Source organism: Rhinopithecus bieti, unplaced genomic scaffold (assembly GCF_001698545.2).
Source record: "Rhinopithecus bieti isolate Rb0 unplaced genomic scaffold, ASM169854v2 scaffold_7212, whole genome shotgun sequence".
Taxonomy (NCBI): Eukaryota; Metazoa; Chordata; class Mammalia; order Primates; family Cercopithecidae; genus Rhinopithecus; species Rhinopithecus bieti.
Genome location: NW_016806198.1, coordinates 4,988,350 through 5,009,853, shown reverse-complemented (window position 1 = coordinate 5,009,853; position 21,504 = coordinate 4,988,350). Strand labels below are relative to the sequence as shown.

At 49.3% G+C, this 21,504-nt stretch overlaps 1 protein-coding gene across 5 annotated transcripts in view; it reads right to left on the bottom strand.

Moving 5' to 3' along the window:
- Window positions 1-1,364: 1,364 nt before the first annotated feature.
- NDRG1 (N-myc downstream regulated 1) overlaps window positions 1,365-21,504 on the bottom strand; it is a 59,936-nt gene continuing 39,796 nt past the window's right edge. For all 5 annotated transcript variants that reach the window (XM_017875133.1, XM_017875134.1, XM_017875131.1 and 2 more), the window contains 9 exons: window positions 20,646-20,732; window positions 18,482-18,538; window positions 14,616-14,719; window positions 12,903-12,959; window positions 12,064-12,115; window positions 10,813-10,860; window positions 8,558-8,593; window positions 6,188-6,239; window positions 1,365-3,308 (listed from right to left, as the gene is read on the bottom strand). In XM_017875133.1, coding sequence (XP_017730622.1) covers window positions 3,067-3,308; window positions 6,188-6,239; window positions 8,558-8,593; window positions 10,813-10,860; window positions 12,064-12,115; window positions 12,903-12,959; window positions 14,616-14,719; window positions 18,482-18,538; window positions 20,646-20,732 — 735 coding nt within the window. In that variant the 3' untranslated portion in view covers window positions 1,365-3,066. The remainder of the gene's footprint in view (window positions 3,309-6,187; window positions 6,240-8,557; window positions 8,594-10,812; window positions 10,861-12,063; window positions 12,116-12,902; window positions 12,960-14,615; window positions 14,720-18,481; window positions 18,539-20,645; window positions 20,733-21,504) is intronic.

Here is a 21,504-nt window from a genome sequence, read left to right as displayed (position 1 = left end):
AAACTAGCCGGGCGAGGTGGCGGGCGCCTGTAGTCGCTGCTACTCCGGAGGCTGAGGCAGGAGAATGGCGTGAACCCGGGAGGCGGAGCTTGCAGTGAGCTGAGATCCGGCCACTGCACTCCAGCCTGGGCGACAGAGCGAGACTCCGTCTCAAAAAAAAAAAAGGAAAATCTGAGAAACTGTTACAAGCCAGAGGAAGCTGAGCATGACAACAAAATGTAATGGGGTGTCCTGGATGGGATCCTGGACAGAGAGAGGACATTAGGGGAACCCCAGTGAATTCTCAATATGGTTCAGGGCTTAGTTAACAGCAACATCCAACTGATCTCCTGGTTGTGACAAGTATGCAGTAACGTCAGATATTAATGACAGGGGTCACCGAGTACAGGCTATATGGCAACTTGCTGTATTCTTTGCAACTGTCTGTACATTTTAAACTAATCTTAAATAGTTAAAATAAGAGGTTATACTAAAATTTTTTTTTTTTTTTTTTTTAATGTAGAATAGAAAGCAAGCATTACAATGGTTGTCATTGGGCATGAGAAAAGGAATGGTCTTTCCACATACATTTTTTTGTAATCCAAACAAAATGTAGCCTGGGTACGGTGACTCACGCCTATAATCCCAGCACTCTGGGAGGCCTAGGTGGACGGATCCCTTGAGGTCAGGAGTTCAAGACCAGCCTGGCCATGGCAAAACCCCATCTCTATTAAAATAAAAAATAAAATAAAATAAATTATCTGGGCATGGTGGCACATGTCTGTAATCTCAGCTACTCAGGAGGCTGAGGCAGGAGAACTGCTTGAACCTGGGAGGCGGAGGTTGCAGTGAGCCAAGATCGTGCCACTTCACTTGAGTCTGGGTGACAAAGTGAGACTATTGTCTCAAAAAATAAAAATAAATGTTAAAAATAAAAAAGCTGTTTTCCTCAAATTATGAAAAGTTTCATCCTCTTATCACTGCGCTAAGCTACTGGTCACTTGAAGTGTAGCTGGTCTGAAAGGGCCGTGAGTGTGAAAGACACACTAGGGTTCCCAGAATGAAAAAGGAATGCAAAATACCTGCGCAATAGTTTTCATAGAAGTGGTAATATTTTAGACATCTTGAGATAAATGTACTATTAAAATTAATTTCGTCCATTTCTTTCCACTTTTGAAAACGAGGCCACCAGGAAATTAGAAGTAACATATCAGCTGACTTAAGTTTCTGCTGGACGTGCTGCTCTGAAGCAAAGAATTCCAGAGATGAGGGGCTGGGGCCCCCTAGGTGTCAAGGATGGGCAACCCCCCAGTGAAACAGCCATCCCTGCACTGTAATGTTTCACACACACAATCTCTCAGGGACACAAAAAAGACACAAGCCGCTGCAAAGTTACAAATTTATTGGTCTGGAAATAAATACAAATATCTCATTAAGAAACTCCTCTGGAAAGACTTGTGCACAATAGTTTCCCATCTGTACTCAGCCTCTCTTGCCCCGATCCCCGACTTTTCTGCGCAAGGCCAGGGAAGGCCTCCAAGGTGATGGGCGGCAGGTAACGAGTCATTGCCTCTCATGCCACCTGGAAGGCTGGACTACTCCCTTCTCCCAACCGCCGGGTCCCAGAAATCCTCGGGCCCCAGCGGCTGACTTACAATGTTCAATTCACTCTGACCAAACTTCCTATGAGAAAATCCACGGTGAGCCAAAATGAAAAGTACAAGGCGGTAGTACAGGAGCCTGGCAGCTGCGCTGGCCGCCCAGAAATGTCAGTGGTGCTGCCCCATTCGGCGAAAGGTTAGGGAGCAGGAAAAGAGGAAGCAGAAGAGGGAAGGAAAGTCCCATGGAATACATATTCCAGAATCCTTACATTTTCTCAGCCCCCACGAGTTCCCACCCCCACCCCCACCCCCACAAGAGTAAAGAGTTCTGAGGATCCAAGAACGTGACTCAGTCAGGTAGGTTCAGCTACTGAGTTCACGTTCTAGCCCAGCTGTCGAAGACTGAAAACTGGATTTAACCCAATCACACAAAATTCCTGGAACCAAGCTGGGATCCACAGAAATCACAACTGCACTGGATCCCAACACAACCACAAGGAATCCCTTACATCGAGTAACCCCAATTCCACCCCCACCCCAATGCTTCTACCCCGGCCCCTGAAAGGACACTCATCACAGCCAGGGGCAGCTGTGGAATGTTTCCCTCCATTCCAAGGAATGCAAAACAAATCTAAATGATCTTCTCCCTGAATAAGAATCATCACTCGCTCATGTATCAGGGGTGGGAAGTTGGGCTGTGGAGAAGAGGCAGAAAGCAGAACTAAAGCCTTCACAAACCATGATGCGCAACATTTGCTGAAACATTTTTGTCTATAAAGCCAGGAGATTGTGTTGCCTGCTTTTGCTGCACATTAAGAGGATGCTAGAAAAATCAAGCTTGTTTGCTTCTGCATTCAAAGCTTCCTAGATGCACCAACTTTAAAAATCTGTTTCTTCAAGTTAACTGCATAGATTGGTTGTTCCAAATGCCTCTAGCCTCAACATAAATCCCACCTTTTCCCCCTTCCTGTTTTGCCTGTTTCAAAGAGGTCCCTGCACATCACTATTACTCCCCTCCTGAAATGAGAAAAGGATTTTGTTTCTGGAAACTGGTTCAGTTTCTCCTCAGTTAAAGAGGAAACGGGAAGTGGGCGGCTGGCCTTCTGACCAGGCACCCGTTTGAACCAGGATGCTCAGGGCAGCCTAGGCTTGGCTTTGTGAAGTGTGCGCTGCTACGTGTCTTGTTTTTGGCAGTTTGGTGTCTCTGAGGGAGGGGAAGAGAGTGGCAACTTGTCACTGGTTAATGGAAGAGGATGCGAATGCAGAGATGCTTGCTTCCTTCCTTTGGTCCACTGCCACCCCGCCTTTGGAGAGGGCACCCACATAATAAGACCCCATTTGTCTCCACCAGAGCTCACTCTTACAAAATAAGCTTTGGATTAATACCGAGTTAGGCGCGGTGTGGCAGGCAGGGGGCGAAAAGGGGCTGGGGAGGAGGGGGCCGCTACAGAGATCAGAGTCCGGGGGTGGCGGCTGGGCAGGCCGCCTAGCAGGAGACCTCCATGGACTTGGGCCCGGCGTTGTTACCGGCCGCACCCGAGTTGGGGGTGATGTCCAGGTGGGCCCCCTCGCTGGTGTGGGAGCGGCTGCGGGTGCCCTCGCTGGTGTGGGAGCGGCTGCGGGTGCCCTCGCTGGTGTGGGAGCGGCTGCGGGTGCCATCCAGAGAAGTGACGCTGGAACCAGAGGCTGTGCGGGACCGCATCAGGCGGGTCATGCTAGCCGAGGGCACTAGGGGGACAAGAAACAGCCAGTTAGAGGGCAGGAGACTGCCAGGTGAGGAGCCAGGCATGCCCATCCACCAACCACATGCCCTCCTACATGCCAACCCCAGAGAAGCCTTGATCCCTGCAGCCATCCAGCTGCTGGGCCCCCGTCCTCTCCACGTCCACTCACAGAGAGAGACGGCGAGGCCCAGGTGAGGGAAAGAACTGCTGCACTCACACCATGAGTGACTTGAACCCAGATCTGGGTCTGCACCCCAATTCTGCCACCTCTTAAAAGCTGTGCAATTTTGAGAGTATCCCCCTAAGCCTCCCTGTTCCCATCTGTAAAGGGATGTTAATACTGACCCCTGGTATCAGCACCTGTGTGTACGCCCATGACCCCATGCTGTCCATGATCACTGGAGCAGGGAGGACACCTGGGGTCAGCCGGGCTCGGCCCTGCACATCACAGGTGGGGAAAGGGAGAGGGGACACACGGCAAGTTCCTGGCAGGGTTATTTGTTGTCATCTCTCTTTCCCAAAGAAGCCTGTCAGCCCAGGTGCTAACAAGGGCGCTGCCTATTCTTTGGGATCTTCTCTAAGACCTCAAATGTTCTTGTGCATGGCACGTGCTGATGGGGTGAAATGAGGAGGAACAATCCTGCCCACCTGTACTGGATGAGACAGTGTCCTGCAAGATTCACACCCACCTGAAACTTCAGAAGAGAACCTTATTTGGAAATAGGGTCTTTGCATCTGTAATTAGTTAAGGATCCCGAGATGAAACCATCCTGGGTTGACAGGGAACCCTAAACCCAATGACTGTGATGCCCTTATAGAAACAGCACACAGGGATACGCAGGGGAGAAGTCCACACAAAGACAGAGGCCGAGATGGGAGTGATGCAGCCACAAGCCACGTAAAGCCAAGGATCGCTGGGGCCATCAGAAGCCAGGAAGACGCAGGGAAGGTTCTTCCATAGTTGCCGTTGGAGGGATCAAGGCCCTGCTCATACCTTGATTTCAGACTTTAGGCCTCCTGAACTTTGAGAGAATGGATTTCTACTGTTTTCAGTCACCCAGTCTGTGGAGCTTTGTTAGGGCAGCTTTAGGAAACTAGTATCCCACCCACCTGAAGCATCATGGCTAGGAGGCCACAAGGAGTCACAGACATCAGCAACAGGGGCAGCTGATCCACACCAAGCATGCAGGGCTTATGTTATCTCCCTGATAGGCACAGGGAGGGGCTTTTGATGGCAGGCACTCCCAAAGAGAATTAATCCTTCCTGAACTATCGTAAAGAGCTAGTTTTGAATTCAGAAAGAATTGGGGTCAATGCCACATCCGCAGCTCACATACTTCTCTGAGCCCCTACTTCTCACCCACAAATCTGGGATTTCTACTGAGGAGGATGAGAAGGACACAGTAAGCACTGATGTCAGGTGTGCAAAGGGTTCATTAAGCCAGCCCCCTGCAGTGTGCAGGAGGCCAGTGACCAGTTCCTTTCCTTCTCTTTGGCCGATGCCTTTGAGACCATAGCTCTTCCTGTTTTTTCCCCCCAAGACCTGCAGAGGCTTTGGGTTTCTGGAAATAGATGCTGATTTGGGGAGAAAGATGAGGTCTAGCATTCACTTCCTTTCTCTCCAGAACACTCTCAAAGCAGAAATCCAAACCCTGGCGGGGCCAAGACAAACAGGAGTCACAATTCACACTGTGCAGGGTAAAGCAGGGCTGCCCCACGGCTCTCTCCATGGCTATCTCCAGTGACAGCCTTTGCCTGCAACTTCCGCTGGGGAAAGCAGGCTAGAAAGGCAGGAGCCCCACTGGCAGATAAGCTTCTGTTGGAAGAGGGCACCTGGGGATGTGGATCCCGCCTGAGCCTGAGGCATGGAAATCAAACCTGCCAGCCCTGCCTTGCTAGAGCTAATCATGGCTGAGGCCAATGCTAGGACTGCAGTCAGCTTACCAAGCATACTCTTACTATCTACATGGGCAAACAGTTTAAGGAAATGACAAAAGGGATCAGAAGTTCAATACCTTCCTAGTAAGGACGGACACACAAATTAGAGTTCCAAAACAGTGGGGTCAGAAGAGCCACTAGTCATGTCAGGGCCGGACTATGGCTGACAAGCCCACAGCACTGACTGGCTGCTGTTCAGCTGAGTTACAACTCACCAGGGTCTGTCCTAGTCCTGGGACAGCACTTCTGGAAAAAAAGGCTGTATGTGTCTAACAAACTATAACTGCAAAGTAAGAATTAATGAGTTCCTGAATGATGCTTCCAATGCATCCTCCACTTCCCAAAGTTCATGACTTGAATGTGGCATGCTCCACCTTGAGTATAAGCAACTTTGTTAGCCACTTCCATAGAGCTTTGCAGTCTTCAAAGAACTTCCACAGATCCGCCCTCTACTCCCTGCTTAGATCCCCAAAGCCTCAGCTTCATCGATAAGATGGGCTAAGAATATGTCAAAGGAGTACTGTGATAGTTCAATGAGATAAAATAATGTGTTAGTATATCTTTCATCACTGACACCGTCTTCATCATCACTATAGCTGGTGGTCTCTTAAAACTTGTGATCAAAATTTTAAAAACTGTTATTGTTTCACTGTTGGCCACTGTCTTGGTGCTTAAAGGGATAGGCCTCATCCTAAACCTCCCAAAACCCCTAGTGTGAAGCAACTTCTGTTCAACAAAGGAGGAAAAATGAGCCTCGCTGGTATAAATGAGAGGCTAGACCTTCCAGGCTGCCACGTGCCCTCCACACACCTAAATGTTTCTTCCCAGAAAGCTGAAGCTGGCCAGGGGGACACAGAATTGCTCATCCAAGCCTGGCTCAGGACAGAGCACTTCCAATTCCGACACATGCCCCGACCCACTGCACACGAGGAACGCCATACTCACTGTATCCCATGCCCTGCACAAAGTACTTGAAGGCCTCAGCGAGCTTGGCTGGCTGCGAGAGACAGGGAGAGAAAACGCAGTCAGTTGCTGGGGGACCTGATCACCCGAGGCCACAGGGCGTGTGCCTGTGGTCACCTTCATTTGAGAGCTTGGCTCCAGACAAAAGCCATCACATGTTGACAGGACAAAACACAAAAGTAAAAGGAAGACTATGGGATAATGATGGGACATTCACCCCACAGCTGTGGAACTTGGACAAGTTACAGGACCTGTCTGAGCCAGTTTCCTCACCTGTAATACAGGGCAGAGTATCACAGCTATTTCTGTGTGTCTCCAGGGAGATTACATTCCACAAAGGGACATGTCTAACCCAAGCATGTGGAAAATAAGAGCATCGCCATCATGAGCCACTCCCCATGCAAGGGGCTTTGCTGCGTTCAATCATTTACTCCTGATAACCCCTTATGAGGTCACTGCTACCTCAGATACATTTCATAGCTGAACAGGTTTGGAGAGGTAAATCCACTCAGGGTCCCATAATAAGTAAGTGGTGGGTCCCGTAGATTAACCCTGGGCTCTCCAAACTCAAAACACTCGTTCTTGAGGCAAGTCACTATCAGCCTCAATAGCAGGCTGGCTGAAAGAAGGGATGATGGATAGATGAATGGGTGGAAAGAAAAGGATGGATGGGATGACGAAAGGAAGGGGAGGGGAGGGGAGGGAAGGGAAGGGAAGGCAAGGGAAGGGAAGGGAAGGGAAGGGAAGGGAGGAAGGAAGGATAGATGGATTAAAAAAAGAACTGGTGGGCAGAAGGAAGGAAAAAAAGATAAATATGAACAAAAGAAGGACAAATAAAAGGAAGAAAGGATATGGAGAAGAATGAATGGATGATGGCTGGATGGTTCACTGGATGGGTAGACAAACCAATTAATTAGCAACTCACTGGGTTACTTTAAGTGAACTGTGTATGGCACACTGAGACCACATCCAGTTCTACCAGTTCTCTCAGTTCATTTAATGTAAACTAGGAGGTGAATGCTCAAGTATCACGGGCATACATGCAAGGCATATCTGTTCTTCAGTTAATTCCAACTGTTCTATCCAGTGCCCTGGGTCCTATTCTCCTGAGGCAGTGAGAGGGCACTGGTAGAGGCTGGGCTGACCCCCTCCCTGCTCTCCACCAACTCCTGCCAGGACTCCACAAAGGGCCAAGTGACATTTAAAAGAGAGGCTATGCTCAAATTGCCCTCTGGAATTTGTGTGACAGTGGAAGAAAGGGACAAGAGAAGCAGGTCAGGGCTGCAGGGACAGGGACGCCTGTGTTCAAGATGATGAAGAGAACCAAGAACACAGGCTTGGGAATGAGAATTCCTGGGCCCAGTTTTAGTTCCAGTAATCATGGGCAATCTCTCTCAACTTTTGGCCTCAGTTTCCTCTTCTGTGACACTGGGATAAAATGCTTGCTCTTCCCACCTGAGTACTATTGCAAGGACCTAATTTAATCAAGGATGGGAAAACCCTGTGTAAACATATACCCAACTTGCAAGGGCACAAGGACGACAGTGTTACACAGGAATTGCTCCTCCCTGCGCTGGTGTCCCCGAAGCCTGTGCTAGTTGAACTCCTCTGAAGCTCTGAAAATTCTTTTAATTATGACCAGGGTTACATCTGTTCTCATTTTACATAGAGAAAGGGAAAAACGAGGAAGAAAGGAGGCAGAGTAGGTTTTGGACCAAAAAGATGACAGAAAACTCTACTTCATTTTAAGACAGAACACAAAACTATCAGGATATAAAATTATAAGACAGCAGATTAGAATTTTACTTGTCAGGTTGGTGAGATTCTTTATAGGAGGGGAAATTGAAGGGATTGGTTACGCAGCAAACACATTACATTGATCAATGTGTTTATTTGTACATGTGCACGCACATTTACACATGCACACACACAGACATGTGTACACATGCACACCTGCAAACGCACATGCACACACACACGCATACACACACGCACAATTTGGCTTCCTCTCCTCCATGTCCCTCTGCTCTGTGCTGGAGCTTCTCAGGGCCCTTCACTCCAGCAGAAGCCCATGGTCTTTGGGGCAGACACACCTAGATTCTGATCCATGATGACCAAGGTGTGTCTACTTGGCAAATCCCCCAACCTCTGTGAACCGCAGTATCACCCACTCCACAGGGGTTGGCTCCTAGGGGATCAGAGTCCTCCTATATAGCACCTTTTCCCAACAGTCCACAAACTGTCATCCAATGTCACAGCAAGGCGATGAGGAAACAGGTGTCACAGAGGCACATGCACTCCACCCAGAGGGAGGCGACAGCTGGGTAATGCAAAAGGCAAGGTGGCACTCACCTGGGAGATCTGTGGGAGACCGCCACAGTCCGCCATCTAGGAGACAGGGAAGCTGGTTAGTGCCAAACACCACAGCCAAGGCCATCTGCACTAAGTCTGTTCTGAAAGGATGCCCATCTGCCCGCTGCCCTGCCCTGCCTTGTCCTGCCTTACAAAGGAGGAACAGGGTGGACCGTGGGTAGGGAGCATTCCAGCCCCACCAAGCAAGGTTGCTGGTATCCCCATGGCAACCATCACTTGCAGCTTACTATGTGCCAGGCACTACGCTAGGCTCCATAGATAATTTCACTCCATTCCCCAAGAACCATGGAAGGTACAGCTGTCCCATTTTACAGGCAGAAACTGGGCTAGAAAGAGCTTAAGGAACTCACAAGGTTCCAGGCCAGGATCTGTCTGACCCGAAAGGGTTTGATAAAGAAGGCCCTTTTCAGATATTCCCTTTGTTCCCTCAAAAGGAAGTGGTTGAATTTGGGTCTTCGGGCCGGATTCAGCTCCTGACTGGTACCCTTCCTAAATGGTGGATGTTCAAAGTCCCTGTGAAATCACTGAACCTCAAGAGGCCACTGCAGCCTGTGAGAGCGTGCAGCCAGACTGGACATGAGCAGGACTGGTGGCAAGGGAGCAGGGGGAGGCTGTAGGGAGGGTGGCCTGGGGTGAAATGGGGCTGGAGGAGTTCGTGGGAGTGGTGAGGCTGTGGGCATCCTACAGCCCAGGCGCCTCAAGTCTGGACACCCAACACTAGCCACAAAGCGACACTGACCTGGGGCAGCCCTCAGCCCAACCAGCATGCAGGGACAGGATGCCAAAATGTTCCCTCCAGGCGGGGCACTCGGCACACGAGGCTGGTGCTGTGGAAGTCTCCAGAATCAGGCCTGAGTGAGTTCTGTTTCTGGATCTACCATCAAATTGGCCACCCGACCTCAGTCAAGCCACCTACCCTTTGCTGTAGGGTGTGGTTGAATTATGTCCCCCAAATAGACATATCTAAGTCCTAACCCCAGTACCTATCCATGTGGCCGTACTTGGAAACAGGGTATTTGCAGGTACAATCAAGTTAAGATGAGGTCATATTGGATTAGAGTGGACCCTAAATCTAATGGCTGATGTTATTAAAAGAAGAAGGAAGTTTGGACACAGACGCAGTGATACAATAGGGAGAGTGCTGAGTGAGGACGGAGGCAGAGACTAGAGCGATGCATCTACCAGCTAAGGTGCACCAAGTGTGGCCAGCAGCCACCAGAAGCTGGAAGAGGCAGGCAGCATTCTCTCCCAGCACGGAAGGAGCACGGCCTTGCCCACACCTTGATTTCAGACTTTCAGCTTCCAGAACTATAAGGGAATAAATATCTGTTGCTTTAAGCCACCCATTTTGCGATACTTGTGACAACCGCCCTCAAAGTACGGCATTATGCAAGCTTGACGCCCAGCAGCTTCTAATCTTGCAATTTCCTTCTGAGGGAATCTTGAAAGAAAATCTACGTAAAGAGCCCAATACAGGAAAACAGCCTCCCACTCAATAAGTATCGGACACCCCCCACATGCCTTTCAAAGGCATTCTGCTTCTATGGGGAAAGTTGAGGGCACGGTGACCTACAGATGCCACTTCCTTGTCCTTCCCCCAGTGCAAGGGAGCCACCTCATCTCCACCCAGGTCCCTCCTGGCCACCTGCCCCTGCAGGGGTGCACCCGGGCTTAGAGGCCCCTCTGAAAGGTTCCCACTCTTGTGCTGCATCTCCGGACGAGGCTGCCACACACAGCCGGTGGTCTGCATTGTGCAATCAGTCATAACTGGCAAGGCACTGGTAGAGGTTGCTACAGACCCTCAAATCCAGCTGCGGGCGAGCTAGCACACCATGTGCTCAGATGAACTTGCTGGAGAAAGTCCTGACCTTCCCCGGCCGTGGGACGTCTCGTCTTCTCCTATTGTGACACGCAGAGCTCCTCTTGGAGTAATATCCTGGCCCCAGACTATGGAGGGCCCCTGCCAAGTCATCCCTGGTCTCTCTATCCCCAAAACCCTCAGACCAGCAGCCTGTTGATTCCTGCAGTCCCACAGAAGGATCCCTCATCTTTGCAGCCTCAGATCGCCAGTCAGCACCCAACATGTTCATAAACAGATGTTCATAAACAGATTAAATCATCAACTCTATGGTTTCTGATCGTGTGCCTTGCCTTTTTCAAGCCTAACTCAATATTGCAGAAAACGTGAGTTTCTAAGAAATAACAAACACAAACCCCCGTTGTTTTCCCTGTACCTTGAGGAGAGTGGTCTTTGTTGGGTCCAATTTCGAGTTGCACTCCACCTGCGCAAGAGGGAGGAAATCTGTTAATTCTTTACGTGAAGCCAAAGTCAAAACATCTCCCCCTTCCCTGCCACTCTGCCGCCATCACCAGAAACTCCAGTATTTCTGCTGGCAAAGAAGAAAGTATGTGGGGTTTGGGATTCAGCAGATGTGGCTTTAAATCCAAGCCTTGCCATTACCAGCTGTGACAACTTGGATAAGTTATAACTTCTTTGGGCCTCAGTTTCCTCATCAATAAAATGGAGATAATATCTTTTTTCAAAGGGTTGTTATGAAGAGTAGCTGAAATGTAAACAGTACTGCAGAAATACCTGCTAAATAAATATCCTTGTTTAACCAGCAGCTGCCAGAGATTCTACAGTTTTAACATTCCCAGATCTAACAACTATTCTTCAGGTAAAATCACGCTGACCAAGCTGGCTTCTCTCTTCATTTTGTCAGTGACTCTCTCGAAAGGGGCATCCGGAATTGGGAAGAACACCCACATGTAACCCATGATGTTCAAAATGCCTAAAGTAAAACTATCACCTCCCTTGATCTGAACAGTGTATCTCTACTGATGTATCCCATGATTATCTCCAGTTGGTCAGCCCGTAAGAAATTCATGGTTCGTTAAGGCATGCCAAGTATTTACTACATGAACATTTGCAAATGTCACTCTGAAGATCACTGCACAAGGCCTGGCAGTACTGCAGGACTCTGATCCATAGCCCCTAAGTCTTCCATCTCCCCAGCTGTGGGGTTGTCTGAAAGGCAGAGTCCTCTCTTTGCTGCCACAAAGTTGCAGGTGGGAGTTAAGGGGTGAAAGGAGTCAGGAAGCTTTCCTAAGCCCTGCCTCCCAGTGCCTCTCTCACCTGCCAGCTCATCAGGCACCAATCAGTTTGGAAAGATCCATCTGCTTCCCAAATAAGAGGCGAGTCTCCTAGCCAGGAAGCCAAGTGGCAAACACACCCATATAAACAAAGATCGGAGGGTGAGGGGACCTGGGAGAGGAGACACTGCCAGGCAACCAGGGCTGGCAGCCACCAGGGAAACAGACTAGTGGCTGGGCCCTCTGCCCAAAGGCCACTAGGGCATTTCAGAGAAACATCACCTGCCCTGATGGGGCAGAGGAGAGAAGGGGCAGGCAGGGCCACTTCAGCAAAGTCAACCAGACTTTGCCTGTTGAATTAAACACAGAAACCAGGTGTGATTTCTACATACCACGGCATCCACCGCAGGCGAGCTGTCCCCAACCACCAACAGAGCAGGACACCTGGGGTCAGGGACAGAGCGGAGAATTAGCACAAGGTTCCTTTAAAGATTGTCCCACTCCCAGGCCTGTCAGGCCGGGACCTGCATTCTAAAACAGTGTCATTTTCGTTTCCCCAACACCCTTTGCTCTTTTACTTCATTCTCCTTTGATCTTAGGATAAAACTGGTTACTAGTCCTTTACAACTTAGTATGAATTTCAGCCAGGGAACTTCTGTGCCCCAATGCTTTTATTTTAAAGCATCTTCTCCTCAAGGATGGATGAGCAGGACTTAGCTGGTAATCAAGACCAAAACGAGAACAGCATGAAGGACAAAGGCAATGACGTGCCAGGTTCCCAAGTGTCACAGAATGCGGCACACTTAGCCACAAAAAGACACCATCATTACTGGTGGAAACCCAGTTAGTTCTGTCCACGACTGTCTTTTCCTCCTAGACATACAGAGCACTGTAAGACTGGGTCCTGTGCTATCCATCCCTAGGCTTCATGGAACAAAGCCTCACACAGTTATTGATGTAGTAGGTGCTTAATAAATGCTGTCCCAAGTACAATCAACAATCTTTCTCCAAGATCAAAGGCCTATGTCATGGAGACACCCTAGAAACTGAGGCCACCAGCGCAGGGAGAAGTCCAAGTCAGGCTGTGTATCACTCAGTCTCTGGGTGGAATATACCCAGGTCTCGCTGACACAATGTCCTGCCACACTCAGAAAGAAGGCCCTGCCAGCAAGGCCACATTCACAGGCGGCAGCCCCGACTGCAAGTGCTGGGCGAGAGAAAAGCCACTCACTGCAGGGTGACTGTGTGGGTTCCCGGCATTGGTCGCTCAATCTCCAGGTCACGCCGGCTGCAGGAAACAAATGCATCATTAGCATGAGCAGTCTTCCCCCGGAGAAAGCTCCCACTCCCACCCAGCCAAGCCCAGGAGGTCCTGCCAGTGGCCATTCTGGCAAACCACCCACATCCCCAACTTGCGAGAGGCCCTGTGGCTTTCAGCGCTCCACACCCTCTTGGTGTCCACAGACCTGGTTAGAGGGACAGCAGGACCCATGCATTTCAAGCAGAGTCCCCCTCATTTTGTCACAAATATTTGTGTGGCTTTTTTTTCCAGGAGTAGATGTCAGGTCTTCCACCACAGAGGGCCCCTGCCTTCCCTGTCCCCCTAGTCAGAGCCCCCACCTGACAGAGGGGCCACCTCCCAAATGTTCTCGCAGCCTCTTAAGTCCCAGCCTCACCAGCTCTGAGTCCTCTATAAAGCACCCAAATGATCTCTTTAAAACTCAGGCCTCATCTTTCCATTCCCTGTCTCAAACCCTGTGGTGCTTTCCCACTGCACTAGTGTGAGGCCCAGTGTGGGCCCGGCCCAGTGCCGACCACCCTCCCTGCACGCAGTCACCCACCCTTTCTGCTATCTTGCAGCTCCCAACATGAGAAGCTCTTTCCCAGCTCACAGCCTGGAGTTAGACAAGCAGGATCCAAATCATGCTCTGCCACTTTCTAGCTGTGTGGCCTTGGGGAGAACACAGGACCTCTCTGTGCCTTTGCTTCCTCAACAGGAAATGACAATCCTACCAGGACCTTCAGAGTGGGATTTTGAGAGGGGCCAGTTAACTACTGTGCTATCTGTGCAGGCAAGTTAAGAGTGTGGAGTCTGCGGGTTGTGCTGGTCTCCTGTGTCTCCAGCACCCAGACGAAAGCCTGACTCACTCCAGTTCTCAGGAAGTGTTTGCTAAGTGAACGCACGGCCGGGCTTCTGTTTCTTCAGTCAAACAGTGAGGATGTTACCACTGAGATGAGGGCAGGATTGTAAATGGAGGCAAATGCTAACCTCTGTTACAAATGTTAATGTCAAGAAGTCACGTTATTAACATCTGAGCAGAGATAAACACTATGAGGCTTACTTCTATCTCCTGTTTTGGGATGTGGCAGAGCTAGCTCAGCAGGTTGAGTGAGCTCTCTGGAAGATTACAGAGTCTCTGGCTGACACCAATGGCCCTGAGCTCTCTCCTCCCCTAGCTGAGCTCCAGATAAGCACCTAGTGCTGGTTGAGAGGGCCACACCTTAGGCAAAGGCTGTGTTCAGGTCCTCCTTATCCTTGGAATGACAAACTCCCAGAAGCCTGCCTGGATTACTCCCAGCCTCCAGGAGTGCTTTGCTGGTCTCTCACTTAGCTCTTCTTACATTTGGCCTTTTGTGAAGGTCAGCAGTGGGCACACACATTTACGTTCAACCCTCTGAGTGTGCGACTGCGTCCCTCTCACGTCTGCACCCCCAGTGGTCTGGCGTGTTTGTTCAGATCCCTGCAAGACGAGCTGAACTCCAGGAACCAGCTTACAGGCCAGGTGTCCTTCCTGGGGATACCTGTCGTATGAATCTATTCGCTCAAACTCAGAGCCCACCTCTTCCACTCATTTTATACCCTCCCTCTCACCTGCCCCATATTTCGGATCTACAGAAGACGCCTCATAAATAGCAATGATGTGGCTGAACAACATCCCGATACCTGTTGTAGGCGTTGATGAACAGGTGCAGGTTGCCAGGGTTCATGTCATTCACGATGTGCTGGCGGTAGGTGTGGACCACTTCCACGTTACTGTGCATTTCTTCCTGCATTTAGAGAGGTGAGAAGATGGTCCTCATTGCACTGTGGCCCTGGGCTGGTCACTACTCTCTCGTTCTCCAGGTTATTTGGATACAAAATAAAGATAATAATACCTAATCTACAAGACAGCAACGGATCAAAAAAAAATTAAAAAAAAAAAAAAAAAAAACCCTTCGGGAAAGCAGCACACCCACCCGGGTGCAGACAGGGCTTTCACTATCTGCTGGGAGCAGAAAAGACACCCCATCCTGGAAAGGCCACACCCCACCCTTCGAAACCCATTAATTAGGGAGTTTCAATTTGAAGTCAGACACCCTGGATCCAGAACTTAGCTTCATCACTGCCCCCCGTTCGTGGGCAAATCTTTTAACCTTTCTGAGCCTCATATCTATCTAAAAAAAAAAAAAAAAAAGGGAAGAGAGAGAATGTTGCCTACACATCACTAGGTCGTAGGACTTAATGGAGGTTGTGTTCTCAACTCTACCAACAGTAACAATTGGATGCAAATGTTAGTAATTATTTTCCAACAGAAAGAGTTGAAAAGAAGTTTTTCACGCTTGAAAAGCAAAACCAACTCACGCAACAGGAAGTTGCTGAAAAGAAGGGCAACTGCAACTCCCACTGCGGCCAACCAGAGCCTTGGGGAAGTCAGCCTCAGCCTCCCGTCTCTGGGTGCTTTTTGAATGTCATTTGTGACAAACAACTTGTTTGCTCTGTTTCTCATTTGTACGAGGGCAGACACTGTAGGTTTCACACACGGGTCTGATGTGACCAGTGGCAACCAGATGAGAAGTTGGAGTTGGGGGTCAAAGAAAGCCAGTGTCAAGCTTGAGCTGCGTCCAACAGCCCAGGATCACTTAGGGAGCAAGGAGGTCAACTGGCTACTAAGAGCAAAGTCTGGAAAAGACAGTCAGGAATTATGCTGGGATTTCAGATCAAAACCAACTGTAGTGATCTAGGGACACCCTCAGACATTATGGCCAGACCAACTAGTCTCCAAATAACTTGGGGTACAATCAGATCAGATGCTCAACGCCATGTGTGACATCCCTTCTCCAGTGAAACAGAGACAGTGGCTGTGAAGTTTTCCCAATTCCTATCAGTTTCAGATTACACACTCAGGACAGGGAAAATGTATCACACACACTGTGTGGAATGAATCGTAAAAGGGGAAAGAGGACTCTGGTGGGCTAAGCCGTGGCCCTCAGAAGATATGTCCATGTCAAATCTCTTGAACTTGGGAATGCAAACTTGCTGGGAAAAAGGGTTTTTGCAGGTGTAATTAATTAAGGATCTTTATATGAGATCATCCTGGATTACATGAGCCGGGATGAAGTCCAATGGAAAGTATCCTTAAAAGAGGAAGGAGAGGGAGAATTGAAATAGACACAGAGGAGAAGACCATGTGAAGACAGAGGCACAGAGCGGCGTGAGCAGCCACTAGCCAAGGAATGCTGACGACGACCTGGAGCAGTAAGAAGCCAGGACGAATTTCCCCTAGAGCCTGTGGCAGAGGGGCGGCCCTGCCAGCACTTGATGTCAGAGTTCTAGACTCAGAGCTGTGAGAGAATACACTTTTGTTTTTCGTGTGTGTGTGTGTGTGTGTGTGTGTGTGTGTGTGTGTGTGTTTGAGACAGAGTCTCCCTCTGTCTCACCCAGGCTGGAGTGCAATGTCGCAATCTCAGCTCACTGCAGCCTCTGCCTCCCAGGTTCAAGTGATTCTCCTGTCTCAGCCTCCCAAGTAGCTGAGATTACAGGTGCCCACCACACCCTGTTAATTTTGTATTTTTAGTAGAGACAGGGTTTTACCATGTTGGCCAGGCTCGTCTCGAACTCCTGACCTCAGGTGATCCACTTGCCTCAGCCTCCCAAAATGCTGGGATTATAGACGTGAGCCACCGCACTCAGCCCACTTTCATTGTTCTAAGCCATCCTGTTTGTGGTAATTTGTTACAGAAGCCACAGGAAACCAACACAACGGGCAAACTCAGCAGTTGTACCCGCCAACTCCAGAGTGCAGCCTCTGTTCCCCGGTACACTTGCCAACTCCAGAGTGGGGCCTCTGTTTCCCTCAAACACTCGCCAACTCTAGAGTGGGGCCTCTGTTCCCCTCAAACACTCGCCAACTCCAGAGTGGGGCCTCTGTTCCCTGGTACACCTGCCAACTCCAGAGTGGGGCCTGTTTCCCCAGGACTCACGGGAGTGTCAGATGGTCACACATGTTAGCTCAGAAGCAGACACTGGTATATAAGTAAAGCAGGTCACTGCAATTTCAGGCAACCGAGGGGTTTTCCAGACCCTGGGCTTGCAACCAAGCCCACGGCATACGCTTCCCAAGGACAGCTGGCCCCAGCTAGAGACACAAAACCAATGTCTGGGGCCAGGTAGGCTGGGCTAAGATGGCGACCGCTAACTTCTAGCATGCTGTGAGGGGCTTGGCTCACCCCCCTCAGTGGGGTGACTCTGCAGAAGAGCAGCTCATCTAAGAGCCAGGCAGCAGCACAGGCAGCCGCCATCCTGCTGTGGTTGCCAGAATGAAGCCAGATTCATAGGTACAAATACTGGCCCCACCTCTCCCTGGCAGAGACCCTACACAAGTCACTCAACGTCTCTGGTCTGTTTCCTCTTCCATAAACTGGGAATGAGAACAGAATTTATCACACAGGTCACAGAGCACCTGGGTGGAATCCTAGTCCTGTAGCTAATACTTGTGAAGCTCTTAGGACTGAGTCCAGCACACAGCTAACTCCATGGACATGTTTGCTATAAACCAGATTTATAACAGCCCAGAACTGGAAACAACCCAAAGGTCTTATCCACAGGTGAATGGAAACACAAACTGGTGCACACACATAAAAGGGAATATACCTCTCAGCACAAACTGGTGCACATACATAAAAGGGAATACACTTCTCAGCACTAAAAAGGAATACACTGTTTTTTAAGAGACAGGGTCTCTCTGTCGCCTAGGCGGAATACAGGGGGCAATCATAGCTCACTGCTCACTGTAACCTCAAACTCCTAGGCTCAAGCGCTCCTCCTGCCTCAGCCTCCCAAGCGGCTACGACTATAGGCGTGCACCACCATGTCTGGCCAATTTTTAATTTTTTTGTAGAGACAAGGTGTCGCTATGTTGCCCAGGCTGGTCTTGAACTCCTGTGCTCAAGTAATCCTCCTGCCATGGCCTCCCAAAGTGCTGGGATTACAAGAATGAGCACTGCACCCAGACTAGGAATAAACTATTGATCCACTCATTAACATGGACAAATCTCAAAATGGTTATGCTGAGTGAAAGAAGCCAGACCAAAAATAAAAAAAGAGTACATACTATATAATGCCATTTATATAAAAATCTAGGAATTGCAAAGCAATCTATAGGGGCCAATGCAGATCCAAGTTGCCTGAGGAGGGAGAAGATTATCATCAAGGGGCACAAGGAAACTCTTGGGGTGATGGAGACGTTATTCTGATTACAGTGATGGTTTTACAAATGTATATACATGTCAAATTTAGCAAATTCTGCCCTTTAAATGTGTGCAGTTAATTGTACTTCCATCAGCCATTTTTCAAAGACACATATAAAAAGAGAGAGAATGAATGACTTGTTGCTTATGAATGAATAATGTCACATTATCTCACGAGCACCAGCTCGGCGGCCCCCAGTTGATTGTGTCTTGTTCTCTCCACCCCCACATGGGGCCCTGTGCTGAGCACCACACAACGCATCGCTCAGCAGGAACAGCAGAATGCCAGGCCACATAACTCACCTTCCCAAAGAGGTGGGACACCACCATGTCTGGCAGGGCTTGGGTCCATCCAGAGATCTAGGGAGGAGTAAAGTGGGTGGATTAGAAACCAGCAGCTAACAGTAGTGAACAAAGTCAGCAAAACCCCACTTCCCTGCGGGGAGAGTGGCATTGCCAGACTCCCCTCTGCATGCAGGCCTCAAGGACATCCCCTTGATAGAAACTCAGTTCCTGTCTCCAGTTCCCTCCTGGACCCGACCCCCCAAATGCAGGGCCTAGGACTATATCCAATTCCTTATTTTCAGAGGCCCATGCACAAGAAATCCACAGCAAATGAGCGCTGAATAAAGATCCAGCTCCTGCTCAAAACATTCACTAAGTCCTCAGCAAAGAGGGCCGTCCATTCACCTCTTCTAAAAACACACTGAACTCCCCCGTCTACGCCCCGGGATATGCTTGGCTCCCAACTATCCCTCTCTCTCATCTCCAAGCCAGTTTCCCCTTTCTATGTATACTGACATTACCAAAGACACTGACAATCTTCTTTCTGCTACCTCTCCCCAGTGACTAGGTTTGCAGCAGGAGCTCTATAAATGGTAGGATACAGCAGGAGCTCCATAAATGTGTGCTGACCAAAGCACTGGGCAAAACTAAGTAGCAGAGAAGCTCTAGACCTAAGGGTCTTTGGCTGGCCCTCGCCTGCCACAGGCCAGCTGTGTGGCACTGGGCAGTCTGCATACCTCTGGGTCTCAGACTAATGGGAGTGCCAGGAAGTTCAAGGCCACAAAGTCAAGGTGAGGAGTGCAAGAAGTAACTGCACATATCACAGTGTTTAATACCAATGCCTGGTACTCAAAAGGCTGGGGTTGAAAAGGAAGGGAATACCACAGCTATGAAAGCCCCACACACATTCCCCAGGCTTCACATTAGCCAGTGGTCGACACCGCCAGACCTTCCAGTCTGGCTCAGAACAGTGATCACGAAGCACAGCGGGTGGACTGGAATGTCACTGCCTTTGCTGGAAAATCAAATGAAAAACAGAAGCGTGTTCCACTCCCTAATGTCATACAGGCAGGAGGGAAGGGCTCCCGCATTCTGGAGGAATGTTCAAAGAACAAACACAAAATCACAGTGGCTAGGACGGGGCGGGGGATGGGGCAAGAGGCACGGCCCCTTCAAACCCTCAGTCCCTGGCAGCCACCCAAAATTTGGCAAAAATGCACTTGCAAAATGAAAAGCTGAGATCACTTCAGCTTTGTCCTATTTCAACTGGAATGACCTGCCTATCTCCTTGGCAAACAATGAGATCTTTACAGGGCAAAAAAACAAAACAAAACACCACAATGACAATTTTAAAAGATAAACAAGGAACCTTAGGACATCAGTCAGGGCAGAGCTTCCCAAGACAGCACAGGTCCCTTTTCCTCCAGGCAGCCCAACCTGCTGGCCAGGCCTGCCTGTCTCCCACCCCAGACAGGAGCCCCAGGGGCAAGGATGGTCAGATCCACAAACCACGAAGTCAAAGCAAGCTGCATCCAGTCCCCATTCTACTGCCTAGCTTTATGTGGCCCTGGATAATCCCCTTAGCCACACCGAGTCCTCACTTCTGAAACGGTGATAAAAATTCTCACCTCCTAGAGTTACTATGAAGATTAACTGCGGTAATGCACACACAGCAATGTAGAACAAAACTAGCACATGGTAAACTCTCAATCTACGTTAGCGAATTATTATCGTAAAATGCTGTGGCACACTAAATATACATTTATTTTTCTTTAATAATATGTGAATGAATTCCTAAGATTAGAGGCTTTTGTCTTGTTCATCTCAAGAAGTTTTGTTCTTCAGGATGCTCAGTATCTCGACCAAAGCCTGACACAAGTTAGGTACCCAGCTAATACTCATTAATCCAAGCAATGCTTATCCAAGCTGGCTCAGGGACCTGCATCCCAGTGCTTTCCCTGGCTTAGACAGCTTGGTGGTATTTAAGTCTTCTGAATGGCAAACGGCTGAGGTCATGTGTACTGTTCTAAGCAAAGCAGAGGGAACTGGAGTGGGCAGTAGAGGGTAAAGAGGAGTGGGTAAAGAGACAGCTCGTAGCTCCACGGCTCCCCCAGCCAGAGGCTGTGTGCACCTGTCCCTCTGCCTGCAGGGACTCCGTCTGCCTGACAGGCCCCCACCTCACCTTGGAGGCGGCCCAGTCCATCCAGCCTTCCGCACAAGGGTTCACGTTGATAAGGACGAGGCCCTCTACCATCTCAGGGTTGTTTAGCTGCGATTCAAGACACAAAGTGAGACAGACATCCCAGCAATCTGAAACACTAGGAACTTTCCAAGGCAAACCAAAGCTTGAGAGAAGTACCCAGAAAAAGGCAGTGTGGGCAGCAGAGCAAGCTGCTGCTCCCTGGCCCCACCCCATGCAAAACTGAGGTTCCAGAACAGCAGACATGGGATTGGGTCCTAGAGAGAGTGGGAAGGAGAAAGAGGAAGTACAAAAGAAGTAGGAAGCCCACCGCTTTGCAGACCTGCCTTGGGCAAGTTACTTCAACCCATGGAGGCTCAGCTTCCCCAGCTGTCAAATGCATGTAATACACCATCAACCTCATCAATCAAACAGGGTACACAAATGCTCTCTAGCTGTGGCAGTAACAACTGTATTACTTACTTTCAGAATATATAAACATACACACACACACACACACACACACAGAGTTATGCATCGCTGAATAACAGGGATACTTCCTGAGAAAATTGATCATTAGGAGATTTTGTCATCGTGTGAAGATCTCAGAGTGTACTTACACACACCAGATGGTATAGTCTACAACTCACCAAGGCTATATAGTACAGCGCATTGCTCCTAGGTTTGCTGTACAAACCTGTACAGCATGTGACGCTACCGAACACTGCAGGGAATTGCAACATGATGCTAAGTATTGATGTATCTAAGCAAATCTAAACATGAAAATGGTACCGTAAAAATGAACCATTATAATCTTATGGACCCACTGTCAAATATGCAGTCTGTCATTGACCGAAATGTC